Consider the following 19,866-nt stretch of genomic DNA (forward strand, 5'->3'; position numbering starts at 1 on the left):
AGGTTGGTGTATTTTGTAGAGAGTGAGGGAAGGAGAATGATTGTAGCTGACAAACAAAGTGAAGATCAAAATCAGAAGCAATCGTTAAGACTTAAGGGGCAACATTGAATATTATAGGCAAGTAGATACGCAGAGATCAGAAACTCAAATAAACAGAGAAATAGTCTCAAAGTAACGTAGACCACCATCCACATCACAATAGACTGCAACAGTCTGATTGAACTTAATAGTCACGATTATGACAATATTGCCATGACATACCGATGCATCCTGGGATGCAGTGCCATAGAAATGGCTAACAACAAAGCGATGCCTATGGACAAAGCAAAGTGGCACTGAAGAAAATGTGAAATAGAAGTAAACGTGTAAATAGAGCTTCTAATCCAGAAGCGATGAAAGAATTTGATTTCCCTTTGTATAAAAACCCCAAAAACAATACCTCAGGGGAAGCTCAGGGAAAATGAACTAAAACTCAAATGACAATAGTTTCACAGCTCGTTTCTGACATTTAGTTCTAGTTTGGGGTATCATTTTTATTATCTTTCCATGCCGACATTTGTTTTTTTTTTTGTTGTTGATTGTTTATGGTTGCCATCACAATGCACAGATGTTGTGTGGCTCATAATGCCACTGTTGTGACAGTAGAAGTGTACTTTCTGGTTTTGTGAGACTGAAGATATGAATCAAAAAAATCTGGTGTGTTTATTAGTGTGACCCGACATTTGCGCGATAGACATATGCGCGCCGACAAAATAGCGCCGATTAAAGCGCGCTGTCAAAATCGCCCCGACAAAATCGAGAAAGTTTCATTAAATATGAATTACTAGCTTAAAGCATATATAATAAGGTTTATTTTAGAAGTCAATATTATGAGACGCGGCACGCCATCAGCACGGCACGCAGATAGTCCTTAAGATCACGCCCTGCATATGTAGGAAGAACTGCAGCAAGGGCGTCCCACTCTCTTGGCCTCTCTCGCGATTTTGTCGGCGCATTTGTCGAAAACCAGTTAGCGGGTTTGTCGGCGTTCATTTGTCCGTCGCAGTTTTGTCGGGGCGCATATGTCTATCGCGCTTTTGTTGGTGAACCATTTATTAGTTGTTAAGGGACGAAGATATTGTCTGAGGAATGTTGCATGGAGCAAAACAACCAGCAGATGATAGAGCAAACAAAGCATAGTCCGGGTGCGAGAAGGAAAGCCGTAACCAGGTAGTCAACAATGGACTGAGAAGATACAAGCCAAGGGGCACCACAAAATTCAAAATTAAGAAAGAGAGTCAGGAAACCAAACATCAACCTAGCACTACGGAAGAAGCTAACTACTGTCCCACATGTGCGTCGGAGGACTGCCTCACAGGCTCTGTCGAGGTATGCAATAACCTGCCGGGGTGAGAGGGGGCGCTGCTCCCAATACTGTCTTCCCTTTTTTCCCCTTACAATGCCGAGAACCTGCCTGGTGAGGGCTAGAAGCTCCATCCCTTTTGGTCTCACCAGCAAACGCCTTAAACCATTTTCAAAACTCTGTGAAGGGATAAGCACCAAGACGTGCTATTTTCCGTACTTTGCTTCTTATTTTCTCCAGTTGGTGTCCCAAAAATTCTCTATTTTCGAGTTTGTCATTACCGCACCCAACCACGCTACGCTAATCCGAACATTGTTTTACCCACCGAGGGACAGTAAATACTGTAACCGTCACATTATTCATTAAAGCAACAATGTCACTGCAAGGGGCAGTACTCATAAAATTCTCATTATGGTCAGCTAATGCACCCCTCAAATGAAAAGAGCGGAAGTTGTGTGTGTGTTTTTTTTTTACACATGCAAGGTGGAAATCTGTCTGGAGTTCTGATCAGGTTGTGACATCATGAATGTACAAAGCAGATCTCGGTATGTATTCGTGAAAGTTCAGCGCATGGCTGCCACAGCTCTGTGATGTCACGCTGGCCTTGCAAAGTATCATGGAGAGCTGAGAAAGAAATGTTAGTCCAAGGCGGCCATGTGGAAAATCTCCAAGGGGAATATTCAGTGAATGAGATCACTGGTGAAAAGGGCATATTCTCTGTGAAAAACTCTTTTGCGAATCTTGAACTTCAACGCTAATAGCAATGAGGTGTTGAAGGAGAGGACCCCTATATGTGGTAAATGGGGTGCTGACAGATAGAACTTCCATAAGTGACAAAGTGGCAGCTGAGGGGACGTCAGAATCTCCACAGAAGGCAAAGCATTTCAATCATTTCTATGTGGATCAGCTTTATCAGTCAGTCAGGCCCGTTTCTAACCCTGAACAGAGACATGGTGGGCGGCAGCCTATCCCAGCTAGCACAGAGCACAAAGCAGGAACAAACACTGGACAGGGTGCCAGTACATCTCAGAGTGAACACAAACACACACGGGCCAATTTGGCACCACCACCTACCACCTAACCTTCATGTCTTTGGACTGTGGGAGGAGACCCATACAGACACAATGGTGAACATGCAAACTCCACACAGGGAGGTCCTGGGACGTGAACTCTGGTCTGTGTACTGTGAGGCAGCATTGTTACCACTGCGCCACCATATCATTTTCATTTGACTTTCATTTGAACAAAGCAGAACGATGACCAGCAATTCTCATGAGTGTGTTCCTTGTCACAGTGTGGCTTTCAGTTTAACTCGAATTGTCACCACAGGCATGGAACCGCTGGTGCTGAGGGCCCCAAAAAATTGCACAGACACCCTCTATTTGCATATGTAATGATGATGGATTTTAAATTAATGGCCTGAATTTTGAACATTGTCAAAATAGACTATATATAAATAGACTATATTGCCAAAAGTATTTGGACCCACGGTCACAATGTATAAACTCAAGCACCTTGGCATGCAGACAGCTTCTACAAACATTTGTGAAAGAATGGGTCGCTCTCAGGTGCTCATTGAATTCAAGCGTGGTACCGTGATAGGATGCCACCTGTGCAAGAAGTCCTTTCATGAAATTTCCTCGCTTGTAAATATTCCACGGTCAACTGTTAGTGGTATCATAACAAAGTGGAAGTAACAACAGCAACTCAGCCACGAAGTGGTAGGCCACATAAAATCACAGAGCGGGGACAGCGCATGCTGAGGGGCACAGTGTGCAGAAGTTGCCAACTTTCTGCAGAGTCAATAGCTACAGAACTCCAAAAGCTCAAGAACAGTGCAGCGTAGAGAGCTTCAGGGGAATGGGTTTCCATGGCTGAGCAGCTCCATCCAATCCTGACATCACCAAGTGCAATGAAAAGCATCAGATGCAGTGGTGTAAAGCCCACCACCATTTTGACGTGTCCTCTAGAGTGATAAATCACGCAATCCAATGGACGAGTCTGGGTTTGGTGGTTGTCAAGAGAACGGTACTCGCCTGGCTGCATTGTGCCAAGTGTAAAGTTTGGTGGAGGGGGGATGATTATGGTGTGGGGTTGTTTTTCAGGGGTTGGGCTTGGCTCCTTAGTTCCAATGAAAGGAACTCTTAATGCTTCAGCATACAAAGCCATTTTGAGTAATTTCATGCTTCCAACTTTGTGGGAACAGTCTGGGGATGACGACATGACTGCTCACCAGTGCACAAAGCAAGGTCTATAAAGAAATGGATGAGCGAGTTTGGTGTGGGAGGAACTTGACTGGCCTGCACAGAGCCCTGACCTCAACTTGACAGAATAGCTTTGGGATGAATTAGAGAGGAGACTGCGAGCGAGCCAGACCTTCTCATCCAACATCAGTACCTGACCTCACAAATGCTTTCCTTGAAGAATGGTCACAAATTTCCATAAACACACTCTTACACCTTGTGGAAAGCCCTCCCAGAAGAGCTGAAGCTATATAGCTGCAAAGGGTAGACCAACTCCATATTAACACCTATGTATTAAGAATGGGATGTCATTAAAGCAGGCATCTCAATACTTTTGACAGTTGTGCTTGAAAGTTTGTGAACCCTTTAGAATTTTCTATATTTCTGCATAAATATGACCTAAACCATCATCAGATTTTCACTCAAGTCCTAAAAGTAGATAAAGAGAAACCAGTTAAACAAATGAGACAAAAATATTATTCTTGGTCATTTATTTATTGAGGAAAATGATAGAATACAGTATTACATATTTGTGAGTGGCAAAAGTATGTGAACCTTTGGTTTCAGTATCTGGTGTGACCCCCCTTGCAGCAATAACTGCAACTAAACGTTTCCAGTAACTTTTGATCATTCCTGCACACCGACTTGGAGGAATTTTTGCCCATTCCTCTGTACAGAACAGCTTCTACTCTGGGATGTTGGTGGGTTTCCTCACATGAACTGCTCGCTTCAGGTCCTTCCACAACATTTCGATTGGATTAAGGTCAGGACTTTGACTTGGCCATTCCAAAACATTAACTTTATTCTTCTTTAACCATTCTTTGGTAGAACGACTTGTGTGCTTAGGGTCGTTGTCTTGCTGCATGACCCACCTTCTCTTGAGATTCAGTTCATGGACAGATGTCCTGACATTTTCCTTCAGAATTTTCTGATATAATTCAGAATTCATTGTTCCATCAATGAAGGCAAGCTGTCCTGGCCCAGATGCAGCAAACCAAACCATGATACTACCACCACCATGTTTCACAGATGGGATAAGGTTCTTATGCTGGAATGCAGTGTTTTCCTTTCTCCAAACATAACGCTTTTCATTTAAACCAAAAAGTTCTATTTTGGTCTCATCCGTCCACAAAACATTCTTCCAATAGCCTTCTGGTTTGTCCACGTGATCTTTAGCAAACTGCAGACGAGCAGCAATTTTTTTTTGGAGAGCAGTGGCTTTCTCCTTGCAACCCTGCCATGCACACCATTGTTGTTCAGTGTTCTCCTGATGGTGGACTCATGAACATGAACATTAGCCAATATGAGAGAGGCCTTCAGTTGCTTAGAAGTTACCCTGGGGTCCTTTGTGACCTCGCCGACCATTACACACCTTGCTCTTAGAGTGATCTTTGTTGGTCGACCACTCCTGGGGAGGGTAACAATGGTCTTGAATTTCCTCCATTTGTACACAATCTGTCTGACTGTGGATTGGTGGAGTCCAAACTCTTTAGAGATGGTTTTGTAACCTTTTCCAGCCTGATGAGCATCAACAACTCTTTTTGTGAGGTCCTCAGAAATCTCCTTTGTTCGTGCCATGATACACTTCCACAAACATGTGTTGTGAAGAGCAGACTTTGATAGATCCTGTTCTTTAAATAACACAGGGTGCCCACTCACACCTGATTGGCATCCCATTGATTGAAAACACCCGACACCTGACACCTCATCTTCAAACTAACTGCTAATCCTAGAGGTTCACATACTTTTGCAAAATATGTAATATTCGATCATTTTCCTCAATAAATAAATGACCAAGTATAATATTTTGGTCTCATTTGTTTAACTGGTTTCTCTTTATCTACTTTTAGGACTTGAGTGAAAATCTGATGATGTTTTAGGTCATATTTATGCAGAAATATAGAAAATTCAAAAGGGCTCACAAACTTTCAAGCACAGCTGTAATGTATATGTCCCCACCAATGTAACCTGTATTTCTTTGAAGAGTGAGCAGTAATGGGGTAAACAAATATTCCCCTCCTCTGAAATTATCTCTATCTTTGACTGTCTCATTTGGCCCTTTATGTGCATTAGTGCTCCTACACTGGCATTTTCCTAAATTTCCTATGAATGATTGTAGGCCCTGATTAGGCTGTTATGTAGGTCCTGCTGTCTTACCTTGGCTATTGACCTTCTCTTCATTTAAGTATGCTTTTATTTCTCTTGTCTACAGGTGACTAAGGAGGAAGAATTCTTCAGACTGTCTCACTGTCAGCTGTTGGAGCTTGTCAGTCAGGACCGACTCAAGGTTCTGTGTGAGTCAGAGGTGTACAAGGCTTGCCTAGAGTGGGTGAGGTGGGACCCGGAGAATCGGGCCCAGTATTTCCACGCTCTCCTTAATGCTGTCCACATTCACTCCCTGCCTCCAAAATTCCTTAAGACTCAGCTACTGGAGTGTCCCATCCTAAGCAGGGCCAATTCTTGCAGGGACTACTTATCCAAAATCTTTCATGAGATGGCATTGCGGAAGCCTTGCCCACCTCCGCGACCCCGCGGTAATCAGCTGATCTATGTGGCTGGTGGCTACATGCAGTTTTCGCTGAGCTCCATGCAGGCCTTCAGTCCTCAGACAGAAAGTTGGATAAAGCTGGCAGACATGCCATCACCTCGCAGTGGCCTAGGAGGCTGTGTCCTCTTTGGATTGTTCTATGCTGTGGGCGGGCGGAACAACTCCCAGCTGGAAAACACAGACTCCAACACTATGGAATGCTACAATCCCATGACGAACCAGTGGATGCAGCGAGCTCCCATGAGTGTTCCGAGAAACAGGGTTGGGGTTGGAGTCATCGATGGAAGCATTTATGCAGTTGGAGGCTCACAAGGCATGGTGCACCACTGCAGTGTGGAAAGGTGAGATGTATTTTCCAATACAGGCTTCTGGATTGTTGTCATTGGTGTCATACTGTAGAAGAAGTGGGGTAGTTGGGAAGTGACTTCTGTACTTCTAGTAGATTGTATACACTCATGTGAAAAAGCAGGTACACTCCATGGAAATTGTTGTTTTTTTCAACATATCTGAACAGGCAAACAGAAGATCCTCATTGAAACAGTGCCTGCAGAAAATGGTGATATCCTTAAATAAAAACATATGAAAAAAATGGACTTTACAGTCGTTTATTCAACAAAAACATCAATAGATGTAATGGTGCAGCTAGTGTCACCCACATAGCAGAAATGACTTATTGTAGGTGTTTTACTTAACTGCAAACCATTCTCCGAAATCAACTCATGTGAAATTCTTGACCATTCCTCCATGTAAAATTCCTTCAATTGTAAGCTGTTGATGAATTTTCTTGTCTGTACTGACCATTTCAAATCCTTCCATGAATTTTCAGTGGGATTCAAATCAGGACTTTGATTAGGCCTGTCTGTAATCCTCCATTTCTTCTTTTTGAGCCACCTCTTGATGGATTTGCTTCATTACTGTATTGAAAGATCCATTTCTGGTGGTCATCATTGTGTTGAGAGGCCCATTTTCAGTTCAGCTTCAACTTTTGGACAAATGGCCTCCCGTTCTCCTCAAGCACACTTTGATATGATGCTGAATTCATAGCTGATCCATTTACTGCCAGCTGCCCAGCAACTCCAAGGTAGAAAATTTCCACCAACATGCTTCACACTTGGTATGAGGTTCTTCTCCTGAAGTTCTGTCTTCAGTTTGCATGTCTACTGTTACTGTAGCCAAACAACTCTGTCTTTGATTAATCTGTCCAGAGCACATTGTTCCAGAAGGCCTGGTCTTTGCCTAGATGTTCAATTGCAAATTGTAGTCTTGCTCTGGTATTTTTTTTTGGACCACAAAGGCTTTTTCCTCACATACCCCACATGCTGGTCAACTTTGTGCATTCTCTTTTTGATTTTAGATGCCTTTACTTTCACACCAACTGTTGCAAGTGTCACCTGCAGATCCCACAATGAATTTTTGAGGTTCTTGGAGACTTCTTTTAGTATCCAATGATCAGCTCTTGGGCTGAATTTGTTGAGCTGGCCAGTTCTGGACAAATTAGCAGTCATTTGAATTCTATGCCACTTTTAGATGATTTTAATTACAGTGGAATGACTGATTCCATACAATTTGTTGATCTTTTCAAACCCCTTCTTTCTGAGATCTCTCTTGGTTTTGCTATGGTGACACCACACACGCTTTGTGTCATTTGTTCAGGTATATCCCTTTCATCTGTAGACACTGTTTGGATAAAGATGTAAAGCTTGCCTGTTCAGATATGCTAAAAAGACCAACAATTTCCATGGGGGGCATTTACTTTTTCACATGACTGTAAATGCATAAATTTTTATTCTGTTTGGACCAAAGGTTTTTGCTTTCTAAATAATTGCTTCTTTTCTCTGTACCGCTCAACACTCCCTTTGACAGGTACGATCCTGAAATGAACCAGTGGACGATGGTGGCTCCGATGTCTGTGGCTCGGATTGGTGCTGGAGTAACTACCTATGACGGGCACCTTTATGTGGTAGGAGGCTTCGATGGGGAGAACCGGTGGAACTCTGTTGAGCGTTACCATCCTGACACAGACAAGTGGGAGACCATCACGCCCATGAGATCCATTCGCAGTGGAGCTGGTAAAGTTCGCCATGCCTTATTGTGTCTGGTGTGTTGGCCTGGTTTATCCAGAAGGTGCCGGTGGCCATTAGATGTTACTTCCTCCTCCCTAGACAGGTGAAGGAAGCATTTTGGTTTTTGAAGTTGGCTGAATCCCTTCATTAGATTTTTCTACCTATTTATTGCACATTAAAGAAGCTCTCCAGATGGAGGGGTGGGTGCTGCTGTTATAGATGCCATACTTGGACCAGCCGTCACACAACCTGCTGATACCTATAAAAGTATTGACCCTATTGGAAGTGTTCATTTTTTATTTTTATACGTCGTTGAAACACAGTGAATTTAATTTGGTTTTGACAGAGCTGTCTTAACGTGTGGGCACAACGGGCACAACGGGCACAGGCGGGGGTCCCAGGAACATAGGGGCCCATGATGTTTCTGATGCCTATGTATGTTTCTGTTTTGCTATCAAAACAGGGACCCCGGCACACTACTTTGCCTGGGGGTCTATGATGCTGGTAAGATAGCCCTTTGTTGTTGACACTGATCATCAAAAGAAAAAGACTCTTTAATGTCAAAGTGAAATGTGATCTTTGCAAAGTGGTCTAAATTAATTACAAAGATAAAACACGAAAGGGTGGCACGGTGGCACAGTGGTAGCGCTGCTCCCTCACAGTAAGGAGACCTGGGTTTGCTCCCTGCGTGGAGTTTGCATGTTCTCCCCGTGTCTGCATGGGTTTCCTCCCACAGTCCAAAGACATGCAGGTTAGGTGGATTGGCGATTCTAAATTGTCCCTAATGTGTGCTTGGTGTGGCTGTGTGTGTCCTGTGGTGGGTTGGGGCCCTGCCCGGGATTGGCTCCTGCCTTGTGCCCTGTGCTGGCTGGGATTGGCTCCAGCAGACCCCTGTGACCCTGTGTTCGGATTTAATGGGTTGGAAAAAGGATGGATGGATAAAACACAAAATAATTGATCACCTAAGTTTTCATCCCCTTTATGTTAGCGTAGTAGATGGATTTTTGGCGGCCATGACAGCCTTTTGTGCACAAGTCTCTGTCTCTCTTTCAGCTTTGTACATCTGGACACTGCCATTTTTCTGTCCATCTTCTTTGCAAAAATGTCCAGCTCTGTCAGGTTGCATGGAGGTCTGACAGAACAACCTTTATGAGGTCCATCCGCAAATCCTCACTTGGACTGAGATGTGGACTCTGCCTCTCTCTTCTGCCACTCCAGGACATTCACCTTGTTGTTTTTAAGCCATTCCTGTGTAGCCTTGGGTTTATGCTTGGGGTTGTTATCTTGCAGAAAAGCAAAATCTCTTGCAAGGTGCAGGTTTCTTGTAGACCATATCAAGTTTCCCTCCAGGATTTCCCCACAATTTGCTGCACTCTTTCCTGCCAACTTCCGAGTCTCCTGTGTTCCATCTGGCAAGCTCTACTTGAGCTGTGCTGTGTGATTTTCCTCTTTGCTGCTATCCCATAAAGCTGTGACCAATGAGCATCCAGACACAGTTGTCACCGCCTGTAGCTTGTATCTCCTTCAGAATTCTCAGAGGTCTCTTGATGCCCTCCCTCACTTGTTTTCTTCTTGATCACTCGGTTTGGTGTAAATCTGCTTGCTCTAGCAGAATTACACCTGTGCCATACTCTTTCCACTTCTTAATGATTGATTCACCTGGATATTCAGTGACTTGGATAGTTTTTTTGTCTCCTTCGCCTGACTTGCACTTTTCATGGAGTTGTTTGGAGTGTTCCTCAGTCTTCATTGTGTAGGTTAGCCCACCATACTTGACTCACTACAAGTTGGCCCTTCCACATACAGAAACATTTATACTACAATCAAGTGAAACCTCAGACAGGTGACCACCACTTAACTCATGAAGGGACTTCTAAAGCCAATTGACCACACCAGTGAGGATTTTGGGGCTGTCACATTAAAGGAGGCGAACCCTTTTGTGATCAGTTAATTTGTGTTTTATGTTATCACTTTGCAGAGATCTGTTTTCACTTTGACGTTAAAGAGTCTTTTATTTTTATCGTTGTCATAAATCCACTGTGATTCAGTGTCATTCAACAATAAAATGTGAAAACCCCCAAAGGGTGAATACTTGTTATCGGCAATGCAAATGTTTAGAAAAGGCCTTGGCCACCAAGTTGAATTTTGACCAATTGTCTTCATCACCTCTAGGGCTTGTCCATCTTGATGGCTACATCTATGCTATTGGAGGCTACAACGGGATGGAGCAGCTGAACAGCGTGGAGCGCTACAGCGTTTGTAGTAACTCCTGGACACCAGTGGCACCCATGAAACATCGAAGGAGTGCATTAGGAGTCACCGTCTACCAAGGCAAAATCTATGCATTCGGTGAGTAACTTCATCACCAAGAAAAGAACCCATCGAGATAGCACCTCTTTGTGTATTTATACAAATGCCCCATCATTATTAGCTTGAACTGCAGTGGAGTGAACCTGGATGTGAGCTCAAATGTATCACTGCTTTCTCATGATCTTGAGAAAGGTTTGTTACTCATTTCCTTTTTAGACTGTCGTGACTCCTCCATTTGGCACAGGCCATTTTGACTAGATGTTATAGAGATCTGGGTGATAATTCTACCAAGAGGAGGGTCAATGTTAGTAATTGATGAGGCATATGCTAGGTGTGCCAGGTATACCATTTTGAGTACAGAAAGCATAGTATGCCAACTTACATTTGTGTCATCCCATACCAAGTGGAAGATAGTTAATATGGGCCTTTACCGCGATAGAAAATTGTCCAAATGAAATTAGATGACTCACTGGTGCCCACTGATGAGTGATGATTTTGCAACATCTAAACATAAGCTTCAAGCCCCCAACTGCCCCTACTCCACCACACTCTTTCTTGTCTAGGCATGAAACACACCCACATCTGGTGCCAACATAGGGTAGATTCTTAGGTAAAAGGTATAGGTGGTGCTTTCATTGAAATAAGTAATGAACACCACTGATGGCAGGTTCTGCTTGGGCCTACCAGGGCTTCTGGAGTTGGTGTGCAGACCTTTGGAAGGTGGACCTCCCACTGATTCTTTAGCATTTACAGTGGGTTCAGAACACATTCAGACCCCCTCACTTTCTGCACAATTTATTGTGTTGTAGATTTAATTTTAAATAGATAAATTTGTCATTTTTGTCCATCAGTCTACCCTCAATAACCCTTAATGTCAAAGTGAAAACGCGTTTTCAGAAAGGATTGCAGATTTATTAAAAATGAAAAACTGAAACCTTTTACTCACATATTTATTTGGAGCGTTTGCTGTGGCACTCCAAATTATGGTCAGATGTTTGATTTAATCCTCCTTAAGATGTGTCTAGAACTTGATTGGGGTCTACCTGTGGCAAATTGATTTGACTGGACATCATTTAGTAAGACATGTGTATTTATGGTCCCACAATTCAAACTGCATGTCAGGACAGAAACCAAGCCATGAAATCCAAGGTCTCCGGAGATCTCAATGTTCAAATTGTAGTGAGGCATAGATCAGGGTAAAAACCCCCCCAAAAAAAGCGATGAAGTCCAAGGAACGTTCTGTAGACCCCTGCAATCAAATTGTGATGAGACATACTTCAGCACAAGGGGATAAAACCATTTCTAAAGCTTTGAGTGTTCCCAGGAGCACAGTGGCCTCAACAATTGTGAAATGGAAGAAGTTTGGAACCACCAGGACTCTTCCTAGAATTGTCTGGATAAGCAAGTAGCCAGCCAAGAAGCGGAGGGAGGTGATCAAGAACTCAATGGTCAGCCCAACAGAGCTCCAGAAGTCCTCTGTTGAAATGGGAGAACCTCTTGGAAGGAGGACCATCTCAGAAGCACACTATCAATCAGGTGTTTATGGGCTAACTCCAGTGTTTAGTTTGCCAAACAGTTTTTAAAGGACTTTGAGAACATGAAGAAAACGATTCTCTGGTCTGATCAGACTGAAACTGATTTGTTTTTCCAGACCTCCAAGCGCTATGTCTGCAGAAGGCCAGGCACCGCTTATTACCTGCCCTACGGTGAAGCATGGTGGTGACAGCATCATGCTATGGGGATCTTTCTCAGCTTTCAGGGATAGGGAGACTGCTTAGAATTGAGGGAAGGATGAATGCAGACAAATGCAGAGACATCCTTGAAGAAGACCTGCTCCAGAGTGCACACTGTCTCAGGCCGGAGCGATGGTTCAGCTTTGAGTATGACAATGACCTAAAGCAGATGGCCAAGGCAATGCTGGAGTGGCTTTGGGACAAGTCTGTGACTGTCCTTGAGTGGCCCAGCCAATGCCCAGACTTAAACCCCATAGAACATCTGTGGAGATACCAGAAGCTATCCATTTAGAGAAGCTTTATTTCGTATCTAACAGAGCTGAAGAGGATCTGCCAGTATGTTTTGAATTCGCTCTCTTATCCGTGATTGTTGGTGGCCATGCCCTCTTTTGAATGTTAATAGATGAAGGGGAAGCATACACCTTTATCACTTTTATCACTAACTGTCCCTTATAGTTTTGATTATGGGATGGTGACCATACATTACCCCATACAAAACTTGTGAATTGCCTTCTGTTGTAAATGACTTACATTGTTCTCAGATTCAATAGGGAATAGTGCTCTTACTTGTCTGAACAAAAATGATCTAAGGATGTTATAAACTCCATGTCCACTTTTTAGTGTTATGTCAGTATCTGTAGACAGCCAAGACTCCATTGACTACAAAATATTTAAGGAGAACCAAGAACCATGTGTTTAAATTGTACTGACTGTAGCCCTCCCAATGAAGCTCTACCTACACCTCAAGAGCATCTACCCAGTAGAACATCCCTCTCTAGGAAAGACTAGGTCACCCTTAACCGAGTTATGTCAAAGGTGGGCAAAACATGGGACAACCCATTTAGATGGGGCCTCACAACAAGGGCTGAATGTCCCTGTGGTTAGCCCACCCAAACAATGGACCACATTTGCCATGAATGTTCCCGAGGCCCTACATGCACTGATGAAGATCTTAAGGATGCTAATGACGCCGCTCTTACCTGGTTACGGCAGTGGCGTGATAAGGTATGATGATGATGTGTTTAAATTTGTTCAGCCTGCCCCTCTTGAATGCACAATTTGCATGGGTTCAATTGTTGACAAAGCACCTTACACCCTAGTCCCTCTCTGGATCTTCTGAATGCAGATTACTAAATGTGTATACCATATATTTTTAAATTTTTTTCTAGGGGGATTCAATCAGTCTGGCTTCCTGTCTACCGTGGAGAGGTACAGCCCAGAAAAGGACGAGTGGACTGATGTGACATCCATGCTTTCACCGTGCAGTGGGATGGGGGTGGCTGTCACCATGGAGCCATGTCCCGGCAGCCTAGAGCAGGAAGCCAGAGATGATGAGGAAGATGGAAACTACGGGTGACCCACTGGTATTCCAAGGGGTGTCTACCACTAGCTGTCCCTTCCCCTTTTACCCTAAACATCTAATTCCAAAACACCAACACAATGCCTTTTTGGGAGACAGACATGCCAAATATGTTTCTTGATGTGATCTGACTGGGCTAGCTGGCTCCTTCAGTCGATTTGCTTCACCCTGGCTGCCCGGGAGCTGCCAATGACCTGACCTAATAAGGACTGAAGTGGCTACCATGCTGAACTCCTGGAGCCCTGGGGATTTGTTGCAATAATATGTATTCAAGCGCATTGCCATTGCGGTCAGTGTAGCAGATGTGAGGTTTGTATTGAGAGGTGTTGTGTTATTGTGAGGACCTTTAGGTTTTGAAAGACTGGGGAGAAATAAAGGAGGAGATGTAAGGGTTAGGGTGACCACCCCTTATCCTTAAGAATTCATTTTTACGAAGTGTTCAGCAATCTGAGTATTACCTCATGTGATTGTGGGTGTGACTGCATGAGCCGGATGGAATGGTGGGCATCTCAGGCTTTGTATGCATGCATGAGTGTGTGTGCAGCTGTAGCCATGTAGCTTGCATTTGTGTGCGGCCGCTGTGGAGATGCATGTAGATGTATATTACCTTGTAAACGGGTCCATTCTCTTTGATTAATTCTGCACTTCAGTGAACAGCTGGCAACATCTAAACATTGTTTTTTTCTGTGGATGCTTGTGAGTGAGGACTGTCCTGCCATGTACTGGTGTCCCGTCTATGATTGGTTCCTACATGGAACTCACTCCGCATGATGTAGGCTATTAAAAAGGAGGGATACAAAATAGATTGGCATTAACAGATCTTTTGAATCTGACTTTGCCAACTCAGACAGAATACAGGGGATACTGAGTCCTAAGTTCAAGAGGAAGGACAGTGGTCCACTGATCGGGGCTTCAGTTTGGTGACAAGTCCTATCATCTCATTAACACCAGCCTTCAACATTATGTTGCTACAGTAGGATTGTCATAGGCGTTGCCCACTTTACTGAAGTAAGATTTGACCCTAAAATATTTGACCGGTCTGAGAGCAGATCTAACCAAATGTCAGGAATGCCATTCCAAAAGGGAAATGGAAATAAAAAGCTTGAGTTGTCCTCCTCACCCCATCCCAGCCTTGTGTCAGTCTCCATGAGCTTCTTGTAAGACTTGCATGGGCAGTGGTCAGCCTTACTAGATAGCAGCTGCCCAGAATTCTCCCAGGAATCGTATGTGACCACTAAGCATGGCCATGGGAACGTCATCTGTTTTTGTCATAGTAGGGTCCTACCGTGACACTGTTTTCCCTTTTAGAATTGTTATTACATAGACCATAACAGAATGCCCCAAATCCCATACCCTTACCACACTGTCAGGATTGACTGGTACTGTGGTTTAACACGTTCCCCTCTCTTTTACATCCGTAGGCCCTGGAAATTAGAATGGAGGTCTAGGACAGGCAGGTGGGAAAGTTGCACATTTATTCATGGGTTATAGATAATATGCCCAAAATATAAGCAGAGTGCAAATGGTAGTGTTGGTAAACCTGATAGGAAGCGTTCATCTTGCATCCTATAAGCTTACTACCAGGTGGCTCTCTGTCTTAGTAAGTTGGATTTGTTTCTTGTCTCTTTAGGATGGAAAATGATAGCATGGCCTGTCTGCATAGGGTAGCTTTGACGCAGAGACCCCGTGGCTTTGCAGACCTCATTTAACCGACTCTTAATGGCCCTTGACAAGACTCGCGCAAAGTGAAGATGTCAGTTATTCAGCTCCATTCCAGCCCATGCCCTCCGTATGCCTGTCCCTTCCTCTGCAGTCTTTCTTTGTGGGGGGAAGGCTCATAGAATGTCAAGTGTCGGTGCTTACCTGGCCGGCCCACCCTGCTGCAGATGTGTGCACAGTAACCGACTGTGTGTGCTCGTGTGCATGTGCAGGTATGTGAGTGTCAGCAAGTTTGTGTGCACTGCCTTCAAACGTCTAAAGTGTGTTCACACTGACAGGTGTTTATAGCTGGAGTGATTGTGTGTGTGTGTGTGTGTGTGTGTGTGTGTGTGCGAGTGCAGTGCTGCTCACACACACACACACACACACACACTGATCTCACAATGTGCACAATAATTGACTCTGTGTGCTCGTGTACAAGTGCAGATGTGTGAATGTGAGCAGCCTGGTGTGTGCTTCATTCAAACATCTAAAGTGTGTTCACACATTCAGTGTTCATAGCTGGAGTGATCATGTGTGTGTTTGCGCGAGTGCAATGCTGTTCACACACACACACACTGATCTCACAATGTGCACAGTAATCGACTCTGTGTGCTCGTGTGCAGGTGTATGAGTATGAACAGCGTGGTGTGCACTTCATTCAAATGTCTAAAGTGTGTTCACACATTCAGGGTTCATAGCTGGAGTGATCACGTGTGTGTTTGCGCGAGTGCAATGCTGTTCACACACACACACTGATCTCACAATGTGCATAGCAATCGACTCTGTGTGCTCGTGTATGAGTATGAACAGCGTGGTGGGCACTTCATTCAAATGTCTAAAGTGTGTTCACACTGACAGGTGTTTATAGCTAGAGTGATCGTGTGTGTGTGTGTGTGCGAGTGCAGTGCTGCTCACACACACACACAGATCTCACAATGTGCACAGTAATCGCTCTTGTACAAGTGCAGGAGTGGGAGTGTGAGCACGTTTGTGCAGGCCTGAAGTTTGAAATCACACCGTAGGTGTGTGCCTGAGTGTGAGGGTGCAAACAGGTTTTAAACCTTGTGTGCTGCGTCTGCGTGTGCATATGTGCACTTGTGTGTCTGTTTGCTCTTCCCTTTGTGAACCTGCAATGCCTTTGTCTGTGAGCAGCAGTGTTTACTTGGCTGTGTGTGTGAGTTTTGTGTCCAACATCGAGTGTGAGTTCACATGCAGTAAGAAAAGCTGTGTGGGCGTATGTGGTGCATGTGCTAACAGTCTGCAAATGTTTGTGTAACCTCGCATGCAGTGTGTGTGTGTGTCTGTGTAAGGATGCGTATTTGCACGTTTGGAGTGTCTTGGAGCACCTTGTGCTTGTGTATACAGGTGTGTATGTGAGACAGCGAGCGAGCCGCCGTGTGTCCATACCCAGACAGTATTTGTCTCTGCATGGCTGCCCTCTCCCCTTACTCTCCTCCATGCCCACGCTGGGTCCGTAGCGGTGTGTGAGTAGGTCCCCCTGCATTCTCGCTCCATCGCGTGCCACTTGTGAAGCCAGCCAGAGTGGCGACCCGTTTGGCATGAGAGAAGTGAGTGCATCTCCAGGGACCCCCAAACTGAAGTTTTGTATATTTGCACATGGACCCTCTGTTGAAGTGCCCAACCAAACTGCAGCTGGTTTCTTTTCAGTGAGGGAATTCACTGCAACGTAAGATGAGGAAATGGCAGCGGGGCAAAGCTGGCTATCTAGTAGCTTAAACCCGTCCACCACAGGGTACGCTGCTGTCAGATGAATGCCGCCTTCACACTTTGAAGATTTGTCTTTTTTTTTTTTTTCTGGATAATAAAAGAAGCTGCTCCCTGCTCTGTCTCTTGTGTCTTCAGTTGGGGTGTTAGGGGACGGAGTAGGAGTTTTAGGGGTGGCATTGGCTTTCCAAAGGCACTTTAAAAGTGTGATTAAGAGGGTTTGAAAGGATTGGAGAGCCGTGGATAGGAATGGACTGTTCAGTTAAGAAACCCCCCTTATTAACAATGACTTAAAGTATTCAGACCCCCTCTCTTTTTACACATTTTGCTATTTTTGTAGCCTTGTGATAAAAGTCATTTCCATTCAATTTTCCCTCATTGAGCAGCACTCGATACCCCAATGTGAAAACAGGATTTTCAAAAACGGTTGTAAATGTATTAAAAATTAACAAATGAGATTTCCACTTGAGTTAACCCTTTACTGAGTACTTCATTGAAACACCTTTGGTAGCCAATCCAGCCTGGAATCTTCTTGGTTATCACACGACAAGCCTTGCACATTTGGATGTGATGATTTTCTGCCATTGTTCTCTGCAGATCCTCTCAAATTCCGTCAAGTTGGATGGAGAACGTTGTCAGGTGGTTATTTCCAAGGATGTCCCATTGGGTTGAAGTCTGGGCTCTGGCTGGCCCAATCAGGGGCGTTCACAGAGTTGACCCTAAGCCCTTCCTGTGCTGTCTTTGCTTTGCGTTTCGGTCCATCGTCCTGTTATAAGGTGAACCTTCAGCCCACGCTCAAGCAGGTTTTCATTAAGGACATCTCTGTATTTTGCTCTGCTCAGTTTTTCCCTCAGCCCTGTCCAGTCTCTTGACATTGCAATGGCTGTAGGGGCAGCAGCATGGGTGAGAGTTGGCATCTCAAAAAAAAAAGTAAAGAATTCGTCAGAAGACACCTGAAGGTGGGTCTCCTTAAATTTCAGTAATGCAACTCAGCTTCATTGCAGTTATAGTGAATGGACATCACTGGCATTGTTAGGGAGGGGGGCGTCTGGGGGTTTAGACATTCAGTGCCTGATCTCCTCCTGTTCTGCATACTGTGAATACTTGTCGTCAGTGCATAAACTCCATGGGGGACATGACTGCATGACATTTCCACAGGGGATCCCCCCACCACTTGTCAACAACATGAAAACTCCACACAACCACAACTTTCCCATCTAGCAGATATCAGAAAGTGGTGTCATTACCCGCTAATTCTCTGATAAGTGCTGAAGCTAGTGATGGCCCTGGTTGTTATTTTTAGGCCCAAAGGGACAGCCATGTTTGTTGGTAGTGGGAATGTTGTATCTGTCCTGCTGTCTATATAATCACAGGGAACTCCAGTCTCTGTATTATATCTTGCCTGAGTTGTCGAAAGCTTGCATATTGTAATCTTTTTAGTTAGCCAATGAAAGGTGTCATTTTGCTTGACTTCTCACTACCTTCATAATGGCTAACACGGTACAACACCCTACTACTACAGACAAACAAGACACCGAAATGTGCCGCTACTACATGGAATTGAAGACCCGCTGGAAGAAACTAGTAAACATGGACAGCGACATCTTCTTCTTAACGAAATGCAAAAAGGAAAATCTTATCCCGAAAGGCATCATGATAAGGAATCCAACCATACAAACTTATAATACTCACTTTATTCTTGGACATCTACAAGCATAAGAAACCACTTAATCAAAATTTTCTACAACATTCATTTTTACATTTAAGACTAGGGGGCTTCACCCTCTGCTCACTTCGCTATCCAACCCCAAGCTTCGCGCCAGCAAATTCACATCTCTGTCGCTCGTGTATGTGGATTTCACTTTCACCAAACTTTTTCAAATCTCTCTGCATAAGCTATTGTCTCACGGGGATTGAAATTTTCTCTTGTGGGATTTCACTTTCACTTAAAAACAAATCTTTTAATTCTTGCGGATATGCCTCTTCATTGGAAAGAAACTCTGCTTTTCCCTGATGGTAACATAAATTAGACGATCTACAAGTCTTCGACTTAAAGTTTAAGGCCTTACAATATCTACATACTTCTGTCATATCTCCTATGTCCATATATTCGATCTCTTTTCACTTTTACCTTTTCATCAACTTGCACTTAATTTCGATTCCATGTTTGGAATTACATCGTGACAACACAACATCTAACTGCCCGTGAGTGAATATCGTTTCTTTCTCTCTACAAGAAATGTGTCTGACAATAGCATTCGCACAAATGAGAAATGATTGACCCATGCGTGGTTATGTGGGCAGGACTTTTTCAGATCTCTTTGCATAACCTCTTGTCTGGCGGGGCTTGAAATTTTCTCTCAGGGGATTTCACTTTCACCAAAAAACTAATTTTTTAATTCTCAAGGATACGCCCTTTTCATTGGGAAGAAACACTACTTTTTTTCCCTGATGGCAAGACAAATTAGATGATCTACAAGTCTCCGACTTAAAGTTTAAATCCGAACAAAATATTTGATCTCTTTTCACTGTTCCATTATTTCACTGAGTAATAATTTCTGTTTGTTTGCGCTAATGTGATCTTTACTATCATTTTTTTGAGACTTTCAAATTTTCGTACTTTCATTATCTCTAACCTGCTCTGCATGTATACCGCGCCAAAGTTTTTAAATTCTTTATGACATTTTACTTTATGGTCTACTCATTGTCTTTTATTTCATTTTCATTTTATTGGGTGTGGTTCAATCTCTTGGCACAAAGTCTCGTATCTCAGGATGTGAAAGTGTCTCTCTGAGAAAATCCCATCTCGTCTCCTTCCAAGATTTTTTTTATAATAGAGAG

The 19,866-nt window shown here is 43.8% G+C and overlaps 1 protein-coding gene across 1 annotated transcript in view; it reads left to right on the top strand.

The window, feature by feature from the left end:
* Positions 1-17,142, top strand: part of keap1a (kelch-like ECH-associated protein 1a) — a 47,536-nt gene extending 30,394 nt beyond the window's left edge. Inside the window, exons 3-6 of the mRNA XM_039767710.1 lie at positions 5,798-6,474; positions 7,997-8,202; positions 10,369-10,545; positions 13,409-17,142. Of these exons, the coding sequence (XP_039623644.1) occupies positions 5,798-6,474; positions 7,997-8,202; positions 10,369-10,545; positions 13,409-13,596 (1,248 nt within the window). The 3' untranslated portion in view covers positions 13,597-17,142. The remainder of the gene's footprint in view (positions 1-5,797; positions 6,475-7,996; positions 8,203-10,368; positions 10,546-13,408) is intronic.
* Positions 17,143-19,866: the final 2,724 nt, after the last annotated feature.

The sequence above is a fragment of the Polypterus senegalus genome, chromosome 10 (assembly GCF_016835505.1).
Source record: "Polypterus senegalus isolate Bchr_013 chromosome 10, ASM1683550v1, whole genome shotgun sequence".
NCBI classification, from domain to species: domain Eukaryota; kingdom Metazoa; phylum Chordata; class Cladistia; order Polypteriformes; family Polypteridae; genus Polypterus; species Polypterus senegalus.